Below are 22301 nucleotides of genomic sequence, written 5' to 3'. Positions count from 1 at the left end.
CCCGTCTTGCTACTTTGGCTTCTATCGTGTCGCAGAATCGAATATTTAACACAGGACCGAAACATCGACTCGGATTTCTCGCCCTCCGGATTTCGAATTTTCCCCGAGATTCGCCGTGCGCGACGTGCGGATCGCGAAAAATAAATCAAATTAACACGCCGATGCGCGCTCGTTCGCAGCGCGATGCAATATTTTCTCGACTCGCCCCTGTCTTCCATCTTATCGCGCGTTGTTATTACTATCAATATCAATTCGTGTTGTTACGCGACTCGCGCGGAAAGATTGCGGGAGCGTAACTTATTGCTTTAGTTGGTTAAAATGTTTTCTTCTCTCTCTCTCTCTTCGCGCGACCGCGCGTTCCGGTGCGATTCGGAAAGAATCCGGAAGTGCGTATTTCATCATAATGCGAATGAGACAATCGCTCGCCCAAAAGCAGAAGGGAAAAAAAGACAATTGTCGGCGCACGATACGAGGAATCGATACGACGTCAGCGTGTGTGCACAGCGCATTATTAATAACGTGTGAATAATCTGTCGGCAGTTGGTGACGCGGGCTTTCCGACCGTGCGTTTCCGCTCGAAATTTCCCCCCGAAAAGGGAAAATCGCGAATTACCCGAAGCGAACGGAGGAAAACGCCGCGCGACGAATCTCGTCCGCACCTTGCACGGTCGAAATTCCACCTGTGCCGAACCAACGCGAAGATCCACGCAAGTCTGCTCTTCCGCGGTGCGAAGCTCAAAGATCTCGAGAATATCACCGCGAGGAGGTTAGAAACGCGGCATACCATTTTCTCACAGCGATTCGACACGCACGCCGCGAGGCATATTGCCGCTGACGTAAAAGCAAACTGCGCCCGCGGAGGGAAATACCTTCGGAATACTGGGAAACATGACGGCCGGCTTGCGCGATAGTTAATTCACAATCCTCCCGACATCTGTTTGCGGACGCGCGATTATCAACTAACTGTGTGCCTACTCTCGATGACTGGTCTGATCTATTTTCACGCGCGCCGGCCGTTATGCCAGTTACGCGTCTTCGCCTCGATTTCTAATCGTCATCGAGATGTTGCACACTTTGACGGTGACTTGCGTAATATCAGACGAAACGTAAGGTTACGCGATATTACACGGATGGACGGAAAGGAAGTGAAGAGAGAGAAAGAAAGAGAGAACTATCGTCGCGCTAAAGATCATTCTGTTGGAATTGCCGTCTTTCTATAATTTATTTGTTTATATTTAATATTTTTACGTAATTTACTTGTAATTTTTTTCAGTAGATAAACTTAATATAATCCCCGGAAATACATAGAATTGATTTGCTTTTCTTTCAAATAATACGCGAGCGAATTTTTCTTTAATTTTCTTTTACTTCTACGATCGATAAACAAATTTATTGTTTTATTGTTTCGTTCCGTTTTTATTAATCTCATGTTTCTATTTATTTTCCCTTTAACACCGATACGCGAGATAAAGTGAAATTACGCTGTTTCGAGCGAGAAAGCTGCGAAGCGTGCGCACGCGCGCGACATCGGTGAAGTTGAATGACGCTAGGCCGAGAGATGTGATTCGCGTGTCGTTCATCTGTGAACATTCCGTATTGTAATTTCTCGTCGTTGGACCGTTTCGAGATTGACTCCACCTCACGCGATCGTCTCGAATCGCCATCGGTTGAGACCGCGCGCTCACGACGATTATGGGAGCGCGCCGTTCCGCTTTTCAGGTTCGGCGATCAGGCGCCATAAGTTACGTTATCGGCTCGTCGCGATGAAATCGCAAATACCGGTGACGCATGAATTGATGATATTTATGGCCCGTAACTCGGGACAATTAGTTATCGCGAGCGAAAGGGAGAGAGTCGCGCGGCGCCGTGATTGTACTATTCGTCGTGTAGCTGGCGAAATGCTGAGAGAACCCGGCGCAATCATGTGTCAGGTATTACTCACGGCTTTATCATTCGATCCATCGATCGTAAAGTGGTACTCGAAGTCGCGACAATTACACCGCGCGAAAAAATCCGTATAACAGCGCGTTATTTCCCAGACGTGTAATTCGACGGGCATCCCAACTTCGGATACCGCAATGTGGTGATTAATCAGCGTTGACGGCGTTATCGATACGCCAAGTACCTTTGTGACTGTTTGTTTGTTATAAAAAAGAGCTTTGGCCGCGCTTGAAATGCCACGTGTAAACAATCTAACGTTTCGTGACGTCGCATATTTTAACTGACGTCATACGCGGAAGATCCGTTACTGCGTACGCATAAACTGAGTTTCTCTCTCCCTCTCTCTCTCTCTCTCTCTGCTCTTGTAACATTTATTTTCTATAAAGCAATTTACATGGGGAAATTTGCCGAGGTCATATTTCTTGCACTCCTAGCACGCAGGAAAAATAGTTTTCTTTTAATCGAGACACCTTATATAACTTATCCTCGATTCTAACTACTTCGATAATAATTATTATAGTCTCCGGCGTGTGTGGAAATCCTGAAATACGCGTTTCTCGGGGAAGGCGCGATGTCCGAAAGTTTTTTTCTCCGAAGAGAACCGTTCAGAGAGGAAAGTGATGAATCAGTCTTTTAATAGAGAACCACGGAGGATCTCTGTGTAAACAGGGAGTTCGTGAAATATCGATCGCAACCGTTCGAAATATTCGGCCGCATTTTTCGAAGCAGCGGAAACTCGACGTGCCGATCGAAACTTCTCTCTTGTATCACTTCGTAACTTATCGTACGTCTCTCTCTTTCGCGATCAATCTGGAATCGAAATTTTAAATTCTACATTAAGTCTTCAAAGGGAGGAAATGGAAATGAGTTCCTATTCATAACATATAAGCACGAATATAAGCGTTTAATGCTACAAGTGGGAGTTGAGATTTCCAGAATCTAATTTTAAGTTCTACATTAAGTCTTCAGATGAAGAAAACGGCAATAACTCTCCCATTTGTGCCATCAAAGGATCACAATACGATACCTTTGAAGACTTCACGTTGAATTAAATTAGACTTAAAGTAAGATTCAAATTTCGACTCGGAATGAGTAGTTCATTTTTGCAGAAGTAGCTCGTTTCGAGAATAAGCCACACGTCCGGGAAATGAGTGGCTTATTTTCGCCGTCAACGAAAATGGAAAGAAATCGCGCGGCCACCTGTTGCGACGCGAGCTTGTACTTTGCTCGAATGCTCTCGTAAACATTCGCGAGACCAACGCGCCGGCGGCTCTTATCCGATCGTCTCTCTTATTTATTGCCGCCACAGTTCGATGAGCAAGGCGGACGGTGCGAAGGTGTACGGAGATCTAATCGACGCGCGCGAATTCCTGAGATTTTTCGCCCAGGTTTCGCGTCGACGCGAACCCGCGCGTGTTTTAAACGTCATCGTGTGATGAAACTTGCGCACCTTCGGTCATACGCGTCGCTTTTGCGCGACGGTCTCGGTGTATTCCGATAAACCGTAATTCGCGCAAAATTCAGCCTATTAGAGAGAGAAATACAAATATGGTTCTAAAAATATCAATGCGAAGGAATGTGGCTACGAGAGCCAAGACCGCTGCTATTTGAGCAAGTGCGTGTACGTGTGTGTGTGTAATGATTTTATCAATTCTAATTTATAGAAAAACGTTTTGGTTTATCGCAGAGCCTCCTCAGTCAGCGAAATTAGTCGCAACAAAAACTCTTGATAAAAGGAATAACTTTTCTTAATTAATATAAATTATTTAGAATAGTGCATTATTTAAAATAATAAGTTATTTAGGTTTATATTATACTATCATGTCGATAATAACGTTTTTTGTTCCAAATTTATTGGAAATTGCAAATTAGGGATATCAGAATTCGAAGGATCAATTAATTTCGGCCTTCTTACGAGTTTTATCCCGACTGGTCCCAATAAGTTTTTGATTGTCAATCCGCGACTTTTGGGTCTGACATGGGCTTTTATGTGAGTCCACGCGCGATTATTCGGCGAATAGTTTCTTGAACAGTCAAGACAGCATCGCTCGTTTCGGTCGTGCCTTATTTAACGGAATTCGCAGAAAATCTTAATAAAAGACGTGAAACATCGTTTCGGCACTCGCTGCGGCCTTCTTACCGAAGGGTGAACGTAGGCGTACCATGTGAAAGAATTCGAAAATGTTGACACCTGCGTACCGGCACGTACGAGCGTGATGATTCCTCCGCTGGCGCTATTTTGCACGCTACATTCGCTGAATGAGAATTGACGAACGCAGGATCCCCAAGCCCTGAGTTAGCCAAGTCACGCGTAAATTGAGACATGAGTGCAGCCGTAAGTTATACTCCATGAAGATCGCGATTCTGGATCATCCGCACAGCGAAATGGAAAAGGCAATTCCGCTTGAAAGTCCATCAGCCATCGTGAACAACGTGAGTTCCATTCGTGAGTTCCAGTTACGTCGCGTTGACTTTGCAATCGCAATTTATTGATACGATAATGCGTGCCGACTGGCTCATATTTGATATTAGATAACGCGGAATCGATACAAGATCGAGGAATTTCTGTCATCTCTCGGAGATAAGCTCGCCGACCGAAGGTATAAGGAAAAATCTAACTGGTTAGTGTGTTGGCCAGCGAGTGTCAATGGTCAGGTGGGCACATTAGTCACGCCAATGAAACTGCCTCGCGAAGAAATCGATCTTTCGATACTACAAATTATTAGATAACGCTTATCGGGATCTCGAATATAATAATGTCGTTCGCTTTCATGCTTTTCGTATTTCGATATTCGAGAGAAAGAAATCTCGCTGCGTAAATTAAAGAACAGATTGAATTACGGAATTAGTTGGATTATAAAAATGAAAGAAGGGGGAAAGAGAACATTCACTCAGGTATATTTTAATTTTTAATAAACGTGAAATCGAGAATGTATTCTAAAATGTGGAGTTTTCGAATTATATATGATGTGTAACTCAGAGAATCGTTGCTTCGATATCGTGTGCATTTATTTGCCTTTATTAGCGATGTTTTATAATACTATTTTAAGCTGCAATAGAATAGAACATTGATTTTTATCATACTTTAAAATAATCCCTCTATCAGACTAAGTGTATATAAGCAAAAACAGGAAAAGTATGGGCGGTCGTGATGACGCTTTTCCCTTCGGAGAAATCCAAAGGAAAGAAAAGAAGTAGTTGACAAGAGAAGAAGAATCCTCTTCGAAAAAAAGGCGTATTATCTGAATCTATTGAAGTCATATCGAGCTTCAAAAGTTTCATTTCCGCAATACTGATCGGCTGTCTCGAAATCTCGATCTCGATGCAAGTCATTGCTTACTTCGATTCACGCTTTATCGCGAAGGGCTATAATCGCGGGGGTTCCGTGAAATGGTGTTGGGCACATGCCTTCACGTGCAGTTGAAGTTACATTTTGAAAAAAGGGAAGATGTCATCGCGGAGATTACGCGTTTTAACAGTTTGTACGTTAAGAGGCTTAATATCGTCTTACGTAAGACAATGTCGGTGTGTCGTCATGTGCGAAGAGTTAATTTCTCTCTCGAGGTACAATACGAGGTTAATGCGTGTGTTACACGGTGAGAACACCTTCATTAATATAACTGTAATTTTCTATTGTCTAAGAAAATTAGAGGTCAAGAAGGAGATAAATTAGAATAAAACAATTCGATTATGTAGGAACAGAAGTAAAGATTCTTGTAGGAAATTTCTATTCGAACAATTGCCCCTCATTTTAAGTTTTGATAGGGCGGAATATTCTAACAATTGTTTTCAATCGCGTTAATGAAGATGTAACTTTGGTTCGTCCGGTTCAGTTACACGAACTAAGTTCGTGTATATACGACGTATGTAGTAATTGAGGTGCAAAGAGAGACGTATTTTTGTATCGTTTAAAATGTCTATGATGTGTTTTTCTATATCGTTTAAAATGTCTATCAATGTCACGAATTGTTGATAATAAAAGCAGTTTGAAAAACTGAAGCTATACCGACTTTGTAGATAACTTGCTATAAAATTTTATTTTATTTTTATGAAAAATATGATAGTGAGCCTCTATCAATGCGTAATATCAAAGTCCGTCATTTTTTTTTAACGCGAAAATACACGTTTTTATTGAAAAGTCGATACAAATATCCATTTTTAGATCGTTTCACGACACTTCGTTTTTGCATTCCTGATATATCACACGTAATAGTACCCACAGAGAGAAAAATATTATTGTACTATGAAGGAAAGCAATTACTGCGTTTATTTTTAAAACTTATTTTTCAACTAATGGTTATCTTGAAGAATATCTTTTTGATAACATTATTAAAATATACTCATCACAAATATAAGAAAAGCGCATAATCATTTATTCAAAGGAAAAATTTTGTTTCTTTTCTTCTCAACAATGTTATGAACTTTATCAAAAAAAAAAGTTAAGTTCGCTTAATTTGAATAAGTAATATTTTTGTGTTTTAATTTAATATTCTCGATTGAAATACTAAACATACTAATTCAGAAATATGTTTTGAATAAATTTGATGTTTGTAGAAAATATATGTAAACATACTGCAATATTGTTGTATATTATTTATTTATTTTTATATTTTAATATCCCATACGTATTCCTATTGCGATATAAACGAATTCTTGAGTACATATAATTTCGAGTAAATATCATTATTTATTGCACGTTGATATTCGTATGCCTTATAGGAGAAAATAGTATAAATATCTCTTCCGCGTTCGATAATATATCTTTATGTCATGAATTTGCATTATAAATGTTAGGAAAAAAAGCAATTAAATTTTAAACAGTAATATCAATGATTAGTGCAAGGAAATTATATTTTATACGAAACCGGAATATGCGGTTCATACTTCCTTCATGTATTAATAAATCTAATCAGATAAGAGCGCACAATCTGTTGCGTCTTTCGATGTATAAAAGCGCTGAGATATATATATCCCGGATGTAAACTATTTAAACATATCAACCATGGTTTTAGTTGAACGGAAAACTCGCTTGTAAGGACAATAAAATCCCTGCAGGAGGTTTCTCTTCAGTCGATTGCTCTCGGTTACTTCAATTTTTAAGTTTTAATGCAGCTGAATGTTCGAACAAATGTTTTCGATCGCAGCAACAGAGATATCATTTTTTTTTCGTGTAATGTCTATTCATAAACAGTTCCACAAACTGAGATCTTTTTCTGTGTAATAACAATTAGTTAAAATTAAATTACCGCGCGCTCTTGTTGTTCTAGTGAAAAGAAATAAAAGCAGAATGAAGAATTTAATTCCAAAATACATGAACTAAAAGCCTGAAAAAAGAAACATCCTCGCGAATGCGGGAAATGAAATGGGCAATAACGGACGAGATGAAAAATTAATATTAATGACGCATAATGTAAACGATGTACAGTGCGCTTCGGATTTTGCATATTAAAATATTCAGAGGACGTCGGTGAGAGGATACGTTTTGTATATCCACCGTATGTTAACAAAAAAGCTTAGAGCGAAATATCTCGAATGGCATCGTGTCGTCGTCCGTCGTGTTCAAAAGAGTTGAAGAACCGTAAATTTCAAAGCGGTTAACCGTGAACGGCAACGATGAGGTGACTGATGCAACAGGTGCGGAAAGAATACTCCTGCGTTTTCACGCGTTCCTTTCTGCTCGACAGCTCGGGCTGAGAAACACGTGCTCAAATACGATACGATCAGCTTTTATCTCTTAATCGATTAAAGACACCGCGCGTTGTTCGCCCACGCCGACTTATTTGCACCTGTTCGTTGTTTCCCATGTGTAACTTCCGTCTCTCTTCCTTATTTCCAGGCAAAATATTTTTTCTCCGAGAAATCGGACCCAATGTATATATTTGTCGTTATTGATAACGACTCGTGTCGCCAGCTGATCGGCGACTCGTCGGCGCGAGTGTACGCGGAAAGGAATAAATATTCGCTGTCTTCGTCAGGGAATTACTCATTTGACTTGATCCGATATGACGCTTCTTGCGTGTGCACCACGAGTGTCACGCGTGCGCATCTTATGATGATCTTGTGACGAATTGCGAGGATTTTCGACGTTGCGTGTCTCGCGGATGCTCGAGATCTGCTCGTTGTCGATGAGAGAGAGAGAGAGAAAGAGAGAGAGAGAGCGAGAGCCTGCGTCGCGATTTTGGCCTTGTATTAAATCTTGTATTCTACAACAGTAGAAGATAAGATAGCAAAACAAGTTCGATTTTAATTCTAATAATATAACTTACTCTTACTTCGACCTTGATGATGTCTGAAATTCTCCGTTTTCCCCGTTTTAGCATCAAAATAGGTTATTGAAAGTGGCTTTAAAATTAAATCTGTACAATGAGAGAAAAATATCTCAAAAATGAGAAATATTTTTTCGATGAGTACTAATAAATAAACATTTAAAAAGAATAAATAATTGCTTTCGTGAAAAGCTACAGTGAAAAGAGTTTTTCTCTCAGCGAAGAAATACATATCAGTATAATATGTTATTAGTATCAACTGAATATAAATATTTATTATGTTTTAGATATTTTTCTCAGTATAGAGAATTAAAGTTCAGAGGGAGAAAGAGAGAGAGAGAGAGAGAGAGAGAGAAAGAGAAAGAGATATTAATAATTGCCGGTACCGTCGAAGTAGGTTGTTATTAGTCTATAATATGCCATTTAAGTAGGCGTAATTTATTCTGAAGAGCGTCGAAGCAGCATGAAAATTTCGATTCGAATCAGAGAAAAAAGAGAATGGTGACGATGACTCAGCGAAGAATTAAACGAAAGACCTCCCGCCGACTATCGTTCGCTATCGTTCGCCCGCGCACTATCTTTTATCTCGGTGTCATCGGTAATTAGGAGGAATGCGCGTCCGCCGCCGCGCTGCGCGAGCAATAACACGTCGCGCCGTTAATTAAGTGCGAGAGCGCGCGCGGACGTACGTCTCGAGTGCGGCGATCCGCATTATCATAATTACGATAAGCGCTCCCTGACCACGCGCGCTCGTTCGTTGTACTTTCCTGCGAGATATTACGTGAACACCGGTTTCCTCGTCTATGTCACTCGTTGCTCGAGAATTCGATTACACAAGTCGAGATGGGAGAAGCGCGCGCGCTTAATAATCGGTATATCCGGCTTCGCGGCGATGGTGGCGACGGCACAAGGCGTTCCTTCAGCGATTCTTTTTGCGTTTCTCGCGGGAAGGTTATTGTGCCGTTTGCCGATGCTAATGAAATACCTGAGTCTGGATCGACATACAAACGCGGCGATCGATGTGTCAATGCCGAGCTCGATCATATTTTGTTTCGTGGAAACCGCGCTTTTGCCCGCCTTTGAAACGCGCTCTCAATTCGCTCGACTCAAATAATTCAGAGGAAGACGTCTGCCACGCCACCAAGCGACTGAAATATTAATTAATAGTAATAATAATAACGGAAGTTAAGGCAATAAGAGCCAAAAGCAGTTGTTGCTTACCTTAATTAACAATATAATGAACAGTATTGCAATAAAGTATATGTAGAACTTATATATTGTTGTTTATTCAAAATGTGTAACATCTTGCTTTCTCTATATTTTTTGAGAAATAAAAATCTACGATTTATGTCGATAAGTTTATAATTTTCATTTGTATCCATTCTCCTTTTAGTGTTATGTGTTCTAAATATGAATGGATAAACCAAGATTATAAATTTATCAACACCGTCTCTTAGACTTTCGTTTCTTAAAAAATGTCGAGATAACAACCATTACGCATTCTTACATTATTAAAGATGTCCCGTTCTATACTGTCTTAACTTTTATTATCGTTATTATTAATTTTAATTAAAGAGCCTCGCACGTTCTTTACGAAAGTATCATAATATGATAAAATAAAATATAAAAAAATAACAAATAAATACATAATTATGTATAATTGGAAAGTAATAAGTAAATACATAATTACACGTAAGAATATAAGAAAGTGAGAGAAATTTTAATTGGGGGAGAAAATTAATTCGATCGACATTAGATAAACGTCTGGCGGGAATGTTCCTCTCTTTCCATCTTAAACATGCCCGTACACGATAGCGAGACGCAATGACGCGGTGCTTTTAAGCGCGGCGGTACGCGCCTCGTTACCGAGACTTCCTCTTACGTCACGCGGCACTTGTACGGGTCCCTCCTTCTCGCATACTTCGTTTGCGAGCACCTAAACGATCCTATCGGTCCCAATGCAAAGAAAGAAGTTCCTTGATCCGCTTCACGCTGGATTCGTTACGCGAAAGCTGCCCCACTTTTACCGCACGTGCGCTCGCTCGTGCATCGTCGTCGCTCGAACATCGAAGATCGACGTATTTTCCTTTTATATGAAATTGCATGTCTCTTTGAATTACTTTTTTCCATTAATTTCTAACACGCTAACGTTCGCTTCTTCGATTTTTAATCACCGACTCTCACCGTTCGAAATTGCGTTCTCGAAAAGTGCAAAAGTTAACTGAAATTCAATCCCAAATCGTCGTTCCTCCTCGAACGCTGAAATGTCAATTGGCCGGTCCCGTTGACGTCGTGACGCGAATTTCCATCCGCAATCTGCAATTAGACACGCGAACGAGACGCGTCGCGTGTTTTTCCCGTTGCCGCCGTCAGTTCGCCGGGCCGCGACAAACGATAACCCGTTCTATTTTTGTCCCGTGCCATTCGTGCGCGCCAATAACAAAATTAGCCTCTCTCGGTCGCGCAAAATTAATTAATCAACTAATTAACATAATAGCGAGAAGCGCTCCGATAAACGTGCTGGGCATTTCCGCGATAAGGCGAGGGGGCGAGAGTGTGTCGCGAAGCGGAACCGACCGCGACGGTACTCGCGCGTGAAATGACGAAATTGCTCCGATCAGTCCAGACGAGATCAGGTGCAAATGATCAGGCCCCTACTTGAAAAAAGAGAGAGAGAGAGAGAGAGAGAGAGAGAGAGAGGAATATCGCGGAGGTATCCTCGAGAAGAGTCTCCAAGGCGACGCTCGGTCAAGCAACTCGGACTTTCCGTCGACGCGAGACTTTCCCTCGCGGCCGCGGAATGACGTAGCGTCCGATCAAAAATAGTCATGGCTGTTTTATTAATAGCGGTCGGCGCACCATTCTTATATACGTTCGTAACGTACCTTGGCGAGCTCGCGGTGTAGAGAAATCGAAGTGCGTGGGGTCCGCGATTCACCCGGGGGTTTTCCGTGAAAGAATACGTACGGGTCAGGTCTTCCGAGTTAGACGGAGAAGGCGCGATCGGAAGACGGAAGACGGGTCGCGCGAGAAGAGAAAGACAGATCGCTCCGTTCTCGCGAAACAGATGCCGGAACAGGGTTAATACGCGACACATATCTTCTCACAATCGATGCATGCGAGACTTATGTCACATTCGTTTTCGAGTATCGCAGGCCTCTTCAGCATGTCGCACGTGGGAGAGGCGAAACCGGGAGAAAGGAGTTAGTCATGGGCGTAAATGAGAGCGAAAGCGGAGGAATAAATGTTCAGTAAGAGAGTGCGGACGATGACGTGGACGAATGTGACTGATGTAATAGATTCGGAGGATCTCGTCGGATTCGCGTGACCCTCGCGAGAACTAAAGAGAAAGACGTGTTAGAGATGACGTATCTTCTGGGCGATTTACGGAACGCCCTATGGGCGCAATTAAATAAGTGTGCATGTAAATCATACCACATAAATTTGTTTCGAGTGAAATAATTTGCTCTTCTTGGAAACAAGATCTTGCAGAATCAGCGTGACGCTCGCGAGAGCGAGACAGAGGGAGAGAGGCGAGTTAAAGTAGTCGATTGATGGAGTGTCGGATTTTCAGGGGCGATATTAAGGGGATCCTTTATAAGTTCTACTATTTAGTGGAAAAAAAATATCTCTCCCCTGTAACTTTATTTAACTATCTGAGTAATTAATGTTAATGTTGAGCGCGCGAAATTGAGACAAATATATGCACAATATTATAAATGCACGAAGATTATTTATTTATTTATTTTTTATTTTTCTTATCAATGTGCTTTATTTATAGGCCAGTTAATCTAATAGAGATGCACACATAATAAAAAGTGATATATAAATATTTAAATATCTGTATATATATATATATATGTATATATATCGCGGGTATTACTGTAAATTATACATTTCCTATAGCTGCATTTTCAAAACAAGACGGTCAATAATTCTACAATTTTTGCACAATGTCTGTATATTAGTTTTTCATATCGTACTAATTTTTAAAATCCTATAGTTTAGAAGAAATTAAACATGAGTTATGTGGATTGTTTTTCTTCTGTTTCACTACATTTTATCATACAGCAATGCGAACGGATTTTACAAAGTAATATCTGGAGGCCATAATAATGTCTCAATACTACAAATATTTAGACGTCGAAGTGATATTTCGTATAAAAAAAATGATTTCGTTCTGTCAAAGCATATTATTTTATTTCTTTTTTGCTGTGGCGTCGGTATTAAATTCATTCGTGTCATGTAAGCTGTATTCAAAATAAAAATTTTCAAAGAAATCTTTATCTTAAAGTTGACTCGAAATCCTGGGCGGTTAAAGGGACGCCTTAACGGGCGCAACTGTATAACTCTCATACTCCCCAAATTTCTTCGAGTGAAATCTTTTTTTCCACTCGGAAACAAGCGAGACAGACCGTGTCACACACGGAGTCGAGGGCGATTACCGAGCTCAATTAATCGCGAAGGTCCACCTAAGGCCAACACGTACATCCTCGAACGTCCTCGGGACGATATACTGAGAATACTGTGTTCACTATGCTATGCCAATGTCGACGTCGTTGTCGGAGAACGTGCGTCTGTAATCGCGTTACGAGTACAAGCCACGCGACGTCTCCGTATCGGCCGCACAATCGCTCCACATTGGTGGCTTTCCATTTAGCGATACTAGTCGACACAAGCATCAATTTGTCTTTGTTCCATACTCAATGAGTAACAAAGATAGGACGATGCCTGTGTCGATTTGTGCCGCTAAATGGAAAGTACCCATTGACACGTCTACCGTATCAGTTGATTTCTGTTGATTATTTCAAGGCTTAAGGTAAGATCATAAAATTTTGTAAATATTAATATATTATTAATAGTAACGGTAATAGTAATTACAATTGTAATTATACATTTTCTACACAATAATGTAATTTATTTAAACAACAATTATGTATTATGTGATAACTATTTTTGATTATGACAATTTATTTGTTTCATATGTTAAATTACACCTATATTATATGTAAATTAACGAAACATGGTAGCGTCGCAATGCTCGGTCACCGGTGACCCCGATAGCAGTCAACGTGTTAAAATCCCCGAATTTCGATCGCGACAAGGCAGTTTTCGAAAAAATCGTCGTATTAAACCTATCTTGGTGATTCCTATTCCCCTCCTCACTCTCTTTTTCTCTCTTCTTTCCTTTCCTTTCAAAGGCGACCCGAGGTGGAAAATTGTTCGAGGAACGAGTATTTTGTATGCGACACGATGTGCGATCGCGACTGAATATTCACCTGATGTAGGCGCGAATACTAAGAGTACCAGCAATTCGATCGTTTCTCATTCCTCTCCCACGCGATTCGAGATACTTTAGGACGACGAAATAAATAATATATATTCAACATGAGAAATATTTCGAATTTCTGTACGCGTGACCGCCGCGTAACGGTCACGTAGACGTGATCTCGTCTCGTGTGACTCGCTTGATTCAGTCCGGTTAATGCATCATCGATCGGCGCCTGCTTTCGATATTTTTTGCCCGATCAATCACGGGAAAATTCATTATCTCGAATTATCTCGATAATTCCTTAGTCGTCCTCAGTGCCGTGCTATACTTTTTCGATTTCGCCCGTAACATCTCGAGACGAATGTAACCGTAAACGATGTCATAATATCCACTCTAATTAAAAGCATGGTAGAAGTTTAATGTTTGCCACTTTTCCGCGATGCCAATTAGCTGTCTCGAAATCTCGATCTCGAAGCGAGTCGTTGCTTTCGCTTCGACTCGGGGCTGCCATCGCGAAAGTTTTAGAGATGTAACAGAGATATTTTCTCGTTAACGGATTTCAGTCTGGTGTTTACTTAGTTACATAACTGAGCTTTTTTCCGTATAATGATAATTAGCTGAACAGCACGTGAATGGCATGCATCTCGGTCCGGTATCATAAAAACGCGCATCGTGTGCAACTCTTTGTATTTCTAATTATTTGTCAGCAACATACTGACGCAATAATTTCTTACGTGAGATCAGCGTCGCATATGTGTTATAGAGATAATTTTTCTTTCCGTGTATCCGCGTTATCAAACTACTCGTATTTTATGCACATAAGTAGAGGAAAAAATATATATATCGTGTGTGGGAAGCATTGTTGCAACAGGTATATTTTTTTTTAATAATTAGATATAGATACTGAAAGGGATAAATAACTAGATAAAAATATAGATATAAATTTGAGGTGAGTAATTAGATACAGATACTATGAGAATATACCTGGATACACTTCAGATACTTTTCGAAGACGTATTGAATGAAGACAATAAAATTAAAAAAAATATATTTTTCATTGCATTTTGTAAGTATAGGAAAATAAATCATTATAAATATATCTGTTGCAAATTTAATAGAACTATAATAATACCTACGCTACTACCTCAATAACTATCTACAATAATACCTACGCTAATATCTCAAACTACGATAAGATGCTTTGAATTTAAGTATTGTAATGTAATTAGATATGTTACACAATGAGTGACGAGTATTTCCCAAATAAAACGTGACAGCATACCTGTCAACGTAGCGTTAACACGGAACAAGTTTCTTTCGCGATTGAAATACGTCATTCGAGTGAACGTAACAGTTTACCGAAATGTTAACGCGTCGGACGTGAAACGCAGTTCTCGCTAGTAAATCTATTGAATTCTCGCAAGCCCACGCTTATCGACTAACGAGATATCGTAATCGTTATCTAATTTGGACAGATGGTCTTGATCCCCCGGGCATAACCGGAATAATATACCGGCGTAGGCACGATGTAATGGAAAGGACTTACGGGCATTTTTCATTGATAAATGAGATAATGAGCGAGACGATGAGAGGAGGAGGGGGGAAGCGTCACTTGCGCGAACGATCGACATCGAGTTAGTTCTATCGTTCTGTCGAAGAAACGGCGGTGGATTTCATGTGAAAAACATGAAAATTTCCCGAACGACGTGTTTTTCAAAAGATCAAGCTGACCGCCCACTCGAGGAATTTTCCAATCCGCGAGGAATTTTCTCCCGGCTCCCGCTTGTTTCCCTTGGTCTTTCCTCGCTCGTCGTGCTGGCTTAACTTAAGAAAAACATGACTCGCGATTATTCTCGAATCATCTTTATCGGCTGATCGTAATCTGATTCCGCGATTTGAGGGGACGGAACACCCGGCAACGGCTCTTTGAAAACATCGACGCCTGCCGAATCGCGGAAACTCAATGTGACATTCGCCACGCACGCATTTTCACGTTTCAGGCGGAAAAAATGCCGCGCGTTGAACGGATTGATAAGAAGGAATTCTTTATCGTGTTTACGCACGATAGTGGCTTCGCTATTTCCCTTCGATAAGGTGCATATATACCTTGGCGAATGGACAACGAACGAAATATTGAGTGCAAACTTTCGTTGTTGCATTTGGGAAAATGCGTATATCGTAACAAATCCGAGCGGAACGTTTCGGGCCGATTTATTCATAAGATGACTTATCAGATTCAAAAGGAAAGTTGCGTACTTAGACGCAAATAAATCATGTTCATTGTTTGTTCGTTGTTCGTTCGCTAGGTGACACGCTTACCCCATGAAGATCGTGAATTTTTTAGAAAGTAGGGTTGACAGGTGAGCATATCCGTTGGATTGCCATTGTGGTAGGAGCTGTCGTGCACAATTCGTGTACTGCGTGATATCAAATAATATCAAAGCGTTATGAGAGGTTATTCAGCTTTGTGACTATGATAACACATGTAAACGATTTGGATTGAAGACAGAGATGTAACTTGGAATTAGACGCTGAGAGCAGTAAACCAAATCGAACAATTCGCACTCAGGACTTAGTGCTCGAACGATTTTGATCGAACTCTGACTTCAGTATTCAAACGATCTTCTCTCTCTCTCTCTCTCCCCTCTCTCTCTCTTTCTCTCTCTTTTCACTCGAGGTGAAGTTTTCCCAGAATGCACAATAAATTCATCTATCTCTGTGTCCGAACCCAATTCGTTCGAATCGCTTTCATATATCAATAAGATTGCACGAGAGTCAATCTGGAATTCGTTAATTGCAACGATCGTTTTACATGATGGTGTCCTCGAAAATGTCGAAATTCTCCGAAAATCGAACTTCGGATATTAAAACGGATCGACGACGTGATTATGTAGCCTCATCGAGGTGTTTCTTTCCATTTTAACCAAAAACCGTTTTTAAAATCTTCTTCCAAGTTTAATTGATGACTGAATTAATTTAAAAAAAATGCGATAGATAAATAAACTCGAGATACGCGTATTTTTTATTTTGATACCTTATCAACTCCACGTAGTAATTCGAGACTATTTTTAAATTTGTTTTCTTCTTTACTGAAGATGCAATATTCTTAATAGTGTTTACGTTATACTGACCGACGCGTTATTCGATGTGTCAATAAAACTAACGACTTTTGTCCTTTCCGAAGATGAAGGATCGAATACATCTTCAAAGTTTTTTTTGCACATTTTCAGATTGAATTTGCAAACTGGTTTACGCAAAATAATCGTCGACGAGAATAAATCGGTATAAAATCTATTTTGATACGGTTCTCTTCTGTAATTATTTTCGACGTAGTTCTCGATCACAACTGAGGTTTGCATAGTAGGGGGGGAGGGGGGCTCGCATTTATAAGCAAAAGGTATTTAGGGGGATACGTGCGTGGCTCTCGTTTCAGTTGCGAAAGTTGCGGCGGTTATGCAGCGCGAGTCGAAGTTAACAGGCGGTTTATACATTTACACACGAGACTCCGCCGTAAGTAAAGAGCAGCGAATTAAACGGCAATACATGCGCATTACGTGAATGCAGACGCGAAGAAAGCGCTTCCGCGTTTGCCCGCGAGAGACGCTCGTTGCATAATACTTTCATTGCAGATGTAAGAAAGTGTCTTGTTTTCTCGCTCTCCCTCTCCCTCCCTTCCTCTCTCTCTCTCTCTTTCTCTCCTTCGCATTCGCTCTCACTCGGCGCTTTCTCACCTTTTCTTCTCCTCCGCAGTCGCGGAGCTGCATACATGTCCGTGTGCATTCGTTCGTTTCCGCGGTGCAGCGATGTAATCCGTTAAAACGAAAGGAGCCTTTCTCTCTTTCTCTCCTCCCCTTCTCTTTCTCTCTTTCTTTTGCCTCCGTCGGAGTCGTATCGTTTGTCATTCGACGCAAACGACGCCCGTGGAAATTCGCACTGAAGGAAACAGCCGGAGACGCACGAGCGGATCTTACCAGTAAATAACCAGCGCGAGCGCGCGCAAAACGAGGGCTCTCTCGTTACAATCGAGTTTAAAGTCACAGCTGCTTCCGGCAGATTCAATTACAGTACTCCCATCGTTGCGTACACGAACGGGACTCGTCCCGAGTGTTTAAGCGAATTGTATATCTTTGCTTTCTTTCTCGGAAGCGGCTCCTTCACTTGGCCCGCGTCTCACCGGCTCGCAATCGCTTTACCCGGCTGCGCTATCGACAGCTGATCGAGCGAGGCTACAGAGGTCGATTTCGCGAGTTCGACCGAGCTGCGCGAGCCTTCGAAATTGTCAACAAACTCGCTGTCTCTCTCATCGCGTCGCCGATGATGCCAAACAAATTTGCCGCGCCAGCGGCGGAAGGTGTTTGAGTCGCGATCGACGCGAACGCGCGAAAGTTGTGAACTCCCACGCCCGGTCTGCGATCGATTTTCCAGCCGATAGCCTCGCGACGACCCTCGGCGAGCTTCACCCTCGACTCCAACCCCCAGCCGAGGCCGTGCGAAACGGCTTCCGCCATCTGGCGCTGGCGGCCGGCGCGCGAGGTGCACGCGACCACGATGAAACCGAGCCAGTGTGTCTCGCCCTTTCCGTCAGGACAGGTCGTCGTTCTACCAGGACGGCGGAGGAAGCTTGGTCGATCGAGGCCGGCCCGAAGTGTGCGCAACGTGCGCGCGCGCGCGCGCGCACTCGAGACGCGGAAACGTGCGCACGAAGAGGGAACGAAAGAAAAGAATAGATAGAGAGGTGAGAGAGAGAGAGAGAGAGTGAGAGGGGAACCGAAGAAAAGGGGCGAAAGGGAGAGAGGGAGAGAGAGAGAAAATTCCCGCTCGTAATCTCGGTGAGTCTATTTCCAGCGCAACGTCCGGCACGATGACGTGCGCGTTTCCGTTGACCAAACTGGCCGGCGACGTCGTCATGATAGGGGAGGGAAGCGAGAGCGCGGCCTCCCTCGCGTCTTCTCACCGAAAATCGGCCCGACGAGCTTTCCTCGCCTTTCCGTGAGCCTTCCTTTTCGCCCAACGACGTGCTCGCGATGCGAAAAGAGACGCACGAGCGTCGTTGACAGGAAAGGACCGCGGCCAGGAAGGAGGGTGTGTGTGTGTGTGTGTGTCGTCGTCGGGGACCTGTCAACGACGCGGATTAGCCCGGATCTGTGTACGACAAATGTAGTAAGTCTTCAGCCTTTTGATCCAGCCTATAGTTTCGAAAGCTCGGATAAAGTTCGGTCTCTTCGCTCGGATTTCTCCGGTTTCTTTCCCGAGAAAAGTTCGTTTAGAAAAATTCATGTTGTGGTGGGTTTCATTGTGTCCAAGTGAAACCCGCCACATTTACTTTCTCCCGTATAAGAGACTGGAAAATTCGCGGGAAGGTTGGAGAAAAGCTTTTCTCCGAGCTTTTGAAACTCGGACCCCGAGCGCAAAATTGCAACGTAATTTCTAGCGGAAAGCATATTTCCAGCCGTTATTGGCCGTCGCAAATCCTGAGATCTAAATCGTTATTGCGACTTTTGGCAGCGCGGGAAGCACCTTTTGCCAAAGATTATGTCACTTTATAGCGCTCGGAGAGAAAGGCTAAAGGCTTACTACACTCATTGTAGATCCGGACTTAACGTCGTGAGCAAGTCACGTGCTGCACGTACGATATCGAAACATGATTATGATAATCGACTCGCGTGGCGAGAGAAAAAGCGCGCTCTCGCATCGCTCCGCTCGACCGCCTTTCGCTTCCGGAAAATCGCGGTATCAGAAGTACGAAATTAGTTGCTCGGCATTTCTTCTTATCGGACGCAATTGTTACTTAACGTCCGCCACCGTCCACGCGCTACGATCGATTATCTCGACGTTAATTTCCAGTATAACTGAAACTTATACGCCGGCGAGCGACGCGCGGTCCAATCTGTCCCGAGGCTACTCCTTATCGACCGCCTCGATCCGAGGGATCTGCGGCACGATTGCTTCCAGTTCTGTTTTGCACTTACATCCAGTATTTCCATAAAACAGGAAGAAGTAAAAACCGGACCAATAAGAGCCGGTACTTAATAACGCCTAAAGTATTTCGTTGCGATGGGGTATATTTTTTCAAGCGATAGCGTAAACTGTTTTCCGACGGTTTCGTTCTATGATTACAATGCCCTCTTCGGTGGGATCGCAAAGAAACTATATAAAGTTTGTCGCAAGTTTACGGTGAATGAAAAAACGTGCAGGCCGCAATGCGACGTGATGTTTTAATTTCTGTAAACTACGCGAGTATCATTCCGCCGAGTGAGTCCAAGTACGAATCAACTGAGAAATACCGTGTCACCCGCCAACGCAGTCCAAAAATATGAGATGTGATGTCAATGAAATGAAGAGGTTGTCGGAATATCTAAAAAAGCAAGATGCAGCAACGCCGCGAGCAACATGGCTTCGGGAAAGGAACATAATAAAATAAGGACAAAAAATCACTTATCTCGGACTAACAATATTTACATGTTGAACATATGACTCGCGATTACTCGGCGGGATAATCGGAAACTATTTGCGTAGCTTATAAAAATTGCAGCATTACATCGTATTGCGGCATGCATGTTTTTTTTTTTATTAATCGTAAATATGCGGCATTTTGTAGTGATTCATCGCGATTTCACCGAAGAAGGTGGTAATCACGAATGAAATGTGTAAGTACAATCTATTATTGTTTAAAAAAATATATCTCATCGCAACGAGAAGCCTGCATTGCCTCTTATTAGCCTGGATTTTATTCTTCTTTTGTACATTAGAAAGTCTTGTATATAATTTATACTTTGATCTCCGTAAGCGTCTTTTTAATTGTCTCACGAATGTCTCGTCAAAATTACCGGTTCTTGTGATTTTATCGTCGCGGCCGTTCTGATCGAGATTTCGATGTTTCTTCATGATTGCTTGGAAATTTCGTCCCGTTTTTCGCCAAGACGCGCACGGAAAAATTCTGTCGGTGTAACTGAATTTTTCGTATAGCCTGGGGATGAAAACTCGGTTATAGGAACTGAAAGATTTCCGTAGAAAGTTTCTACTCGGTCAATTGTTCTCGGTTGCTCCCGACCGAGTTTTAACGCGGCCGAATGTTCACACGAATGTTCTCAGTCACAGTAACAGAGATATATCGATCTCGATCGATATCACCGAGCATTTTCATCTCTGGCCCTTATTCGCCGAGTTTTTTCTTTCGCGCGGAATTTGCGGAATGCTCCTTTTGCGCGTGACTCACGTTCGTTTCCGTCGCGATAATCTTAATCGCACCGCATAAAAGCTCGCTCAATCTTTAATTTCCGACGCTTCAATTACCGTCAGTTTGTCTGCACGCGCGAGGAAACTAATTGCAACATTTTCTCATTTATTACAGTGCTGCAATTAGCTCACATTCGGCAACATTAGTCAAAGTTAATTCTGATTAAGAATTCAAAATGTCGAACGTTTCGCAACGGCTGCCCTTTAACTTGAGCGAAGCGAGTCGTAACTACCGGCCGCAACGCGACGGTGATTATTTCAACTTTCGCGTGCTTACGTACACGCACGTATGTGTGTACGCGAAATGCGTAACAACTCGTGGCATCGCCGATCGATATCCGGACTGTATAGGTCGATCGATCGCTTTCCGAACTGCCGACGTCCACGTGCAGCGACGACAATCCGTGCGTTGACGTGACGTCGCGTAATGAAAATTTCGATCTGTGATTTTCGGCAAAAATCATTTCACAAGGAAACCCGCGATAATGGGACTGACACTCGCCGATTTTCGTGCGCTTTGATTGTATTACGCAGTCTAGATGAAAATAAGAAACGCGTAATTTATCTTATTGTAGGCTTTTTATTCGTTTAAGGAGTTTAGGTGATTTGAGGGGTGGAAAATATCTTTTCGAGAAAATCGATCTTTTTGTCTCGAAGTAAATATCCTCAAAACGGTATGACGGGTGAAAAGTATCTCGAACAAAAGCTATTTTGCTGCTTTAAAAGAATTCCTACATTTTTCCGAAATATTAATTCTTTTAGGACGAAGTTTTTTAAAGGAAAGTTTTTTTACTCGAAATGATGATTTTATAGTACTAAAAATTTGTTTTTGTATGATAAATCTCAAAATAATCAATAATGCAGGGCCCGACGTTTATATTCTTTGCATCCGAATTTGGATCTATTGTTCGCTATTTTTGCGCTCCAGTAGTGCAAACAACGTATTTTTTTTTTACCTGTTGAGTGATTTTTGTCTTTTTCTATATGAGAAAAAAAGTGTCTAGCCGTCAAACATAAAGGGTTAGATAATCGATCAAATTCTTATCTTTTCTCAACAATGACAATAAACAAAGAAACAATTTCCAAATTTTACTGGATGATTATGAAATAAGCGGACGCGATTCTAAAATTTGGAAACCGCAAGTATCGTATAAATAGGTTATAATATATGTCGAAATGCGTCTTAAAATTCTGGCTAAAACGGTGCCTTAACTACCGAAAATGTTCATTCGTTCTCGAAATATTCGAGTTATTAACCAGTTAAGTGTGTTCGACTATATCCGTCATGGAGACGTGGCAGAATCTTGTGTCATGACGACTATATCCGTCATGCGTAAAATTTTGTTACAATTTGATATTTAAATTGTAATTCTGGCGAAAACTAAATTATATTCGTAAATTTTAATATGGTTAAAATGTTTAGAGGTCAAGACGAAATGAAACAAACAAAAGAAAATTATAAATAATTTGAGTTGGATTTATAACTTCCTGAGAGCTACCCGTCATCACTTGATTATCGCGACATACACTGGTGGGCGCTTTGCAAAGAGATCGCCACAGTTAACTGGTTAAATATAGCATGCCCG

General features: G+C 41.7%; 1 protein-coding gene across 7 annotated transcripts in view; it reads left to right on the top strand.

Moving 5' to 3' along the window:
• Positions 1-3784: 3784 nt before the first annotated feature.
• Positions 3785-22301, top strand: part of LOC106745257 (putative fatty acyl-CoA reductase CG5065) — a 31263-nt gene continuing 12746 nt past the window's right edge. For 4 of the 7 annotated variants that reach the window (XR_001374515.1, XR_001374514.1, XR_001374513.1 and 1 more), the window contains exon 1: positions 3785-4374. Coding sequence is in view for 1 of the 7 variants with exons in the window: in XM_014620707.1 (XP_014476193.1) it covers positions 4291-4374 (84 nt within the window). In the remaining 6 variants the exon portion in view is untranslated. Of the gene's footprint in view, positions 4375-12842; positions 13027-18059; positions 18215-18276; positions 18309-22301 lie in introns of those variants that run through there. The other 3 variants (XM_014620710.1, XM_014620708.1, XM_014620709.1) reach the window with 3 other exon arrangements.

Source organism: Dinoponera quadriceps, unplaced genomic scaffold (assembly GCF_001313825.1).
Source record: "Dinoponera quadriceps isolate SergipeBrazil2010 unplaced genomic scaffold, ASM131382v1 scaffold1270, whole genome shotgun sequence".
NCBI lineage: Eukaryota > Metazoa > Arthropoda > Insecta > Hymenoptera > Formicidae > Dinoponera > Dinoponera quadriceps.
Note: the sequence above shows the minus strand (reverse complement) of the source record. Positions and strands in the feature narration are given on the sequence as shown.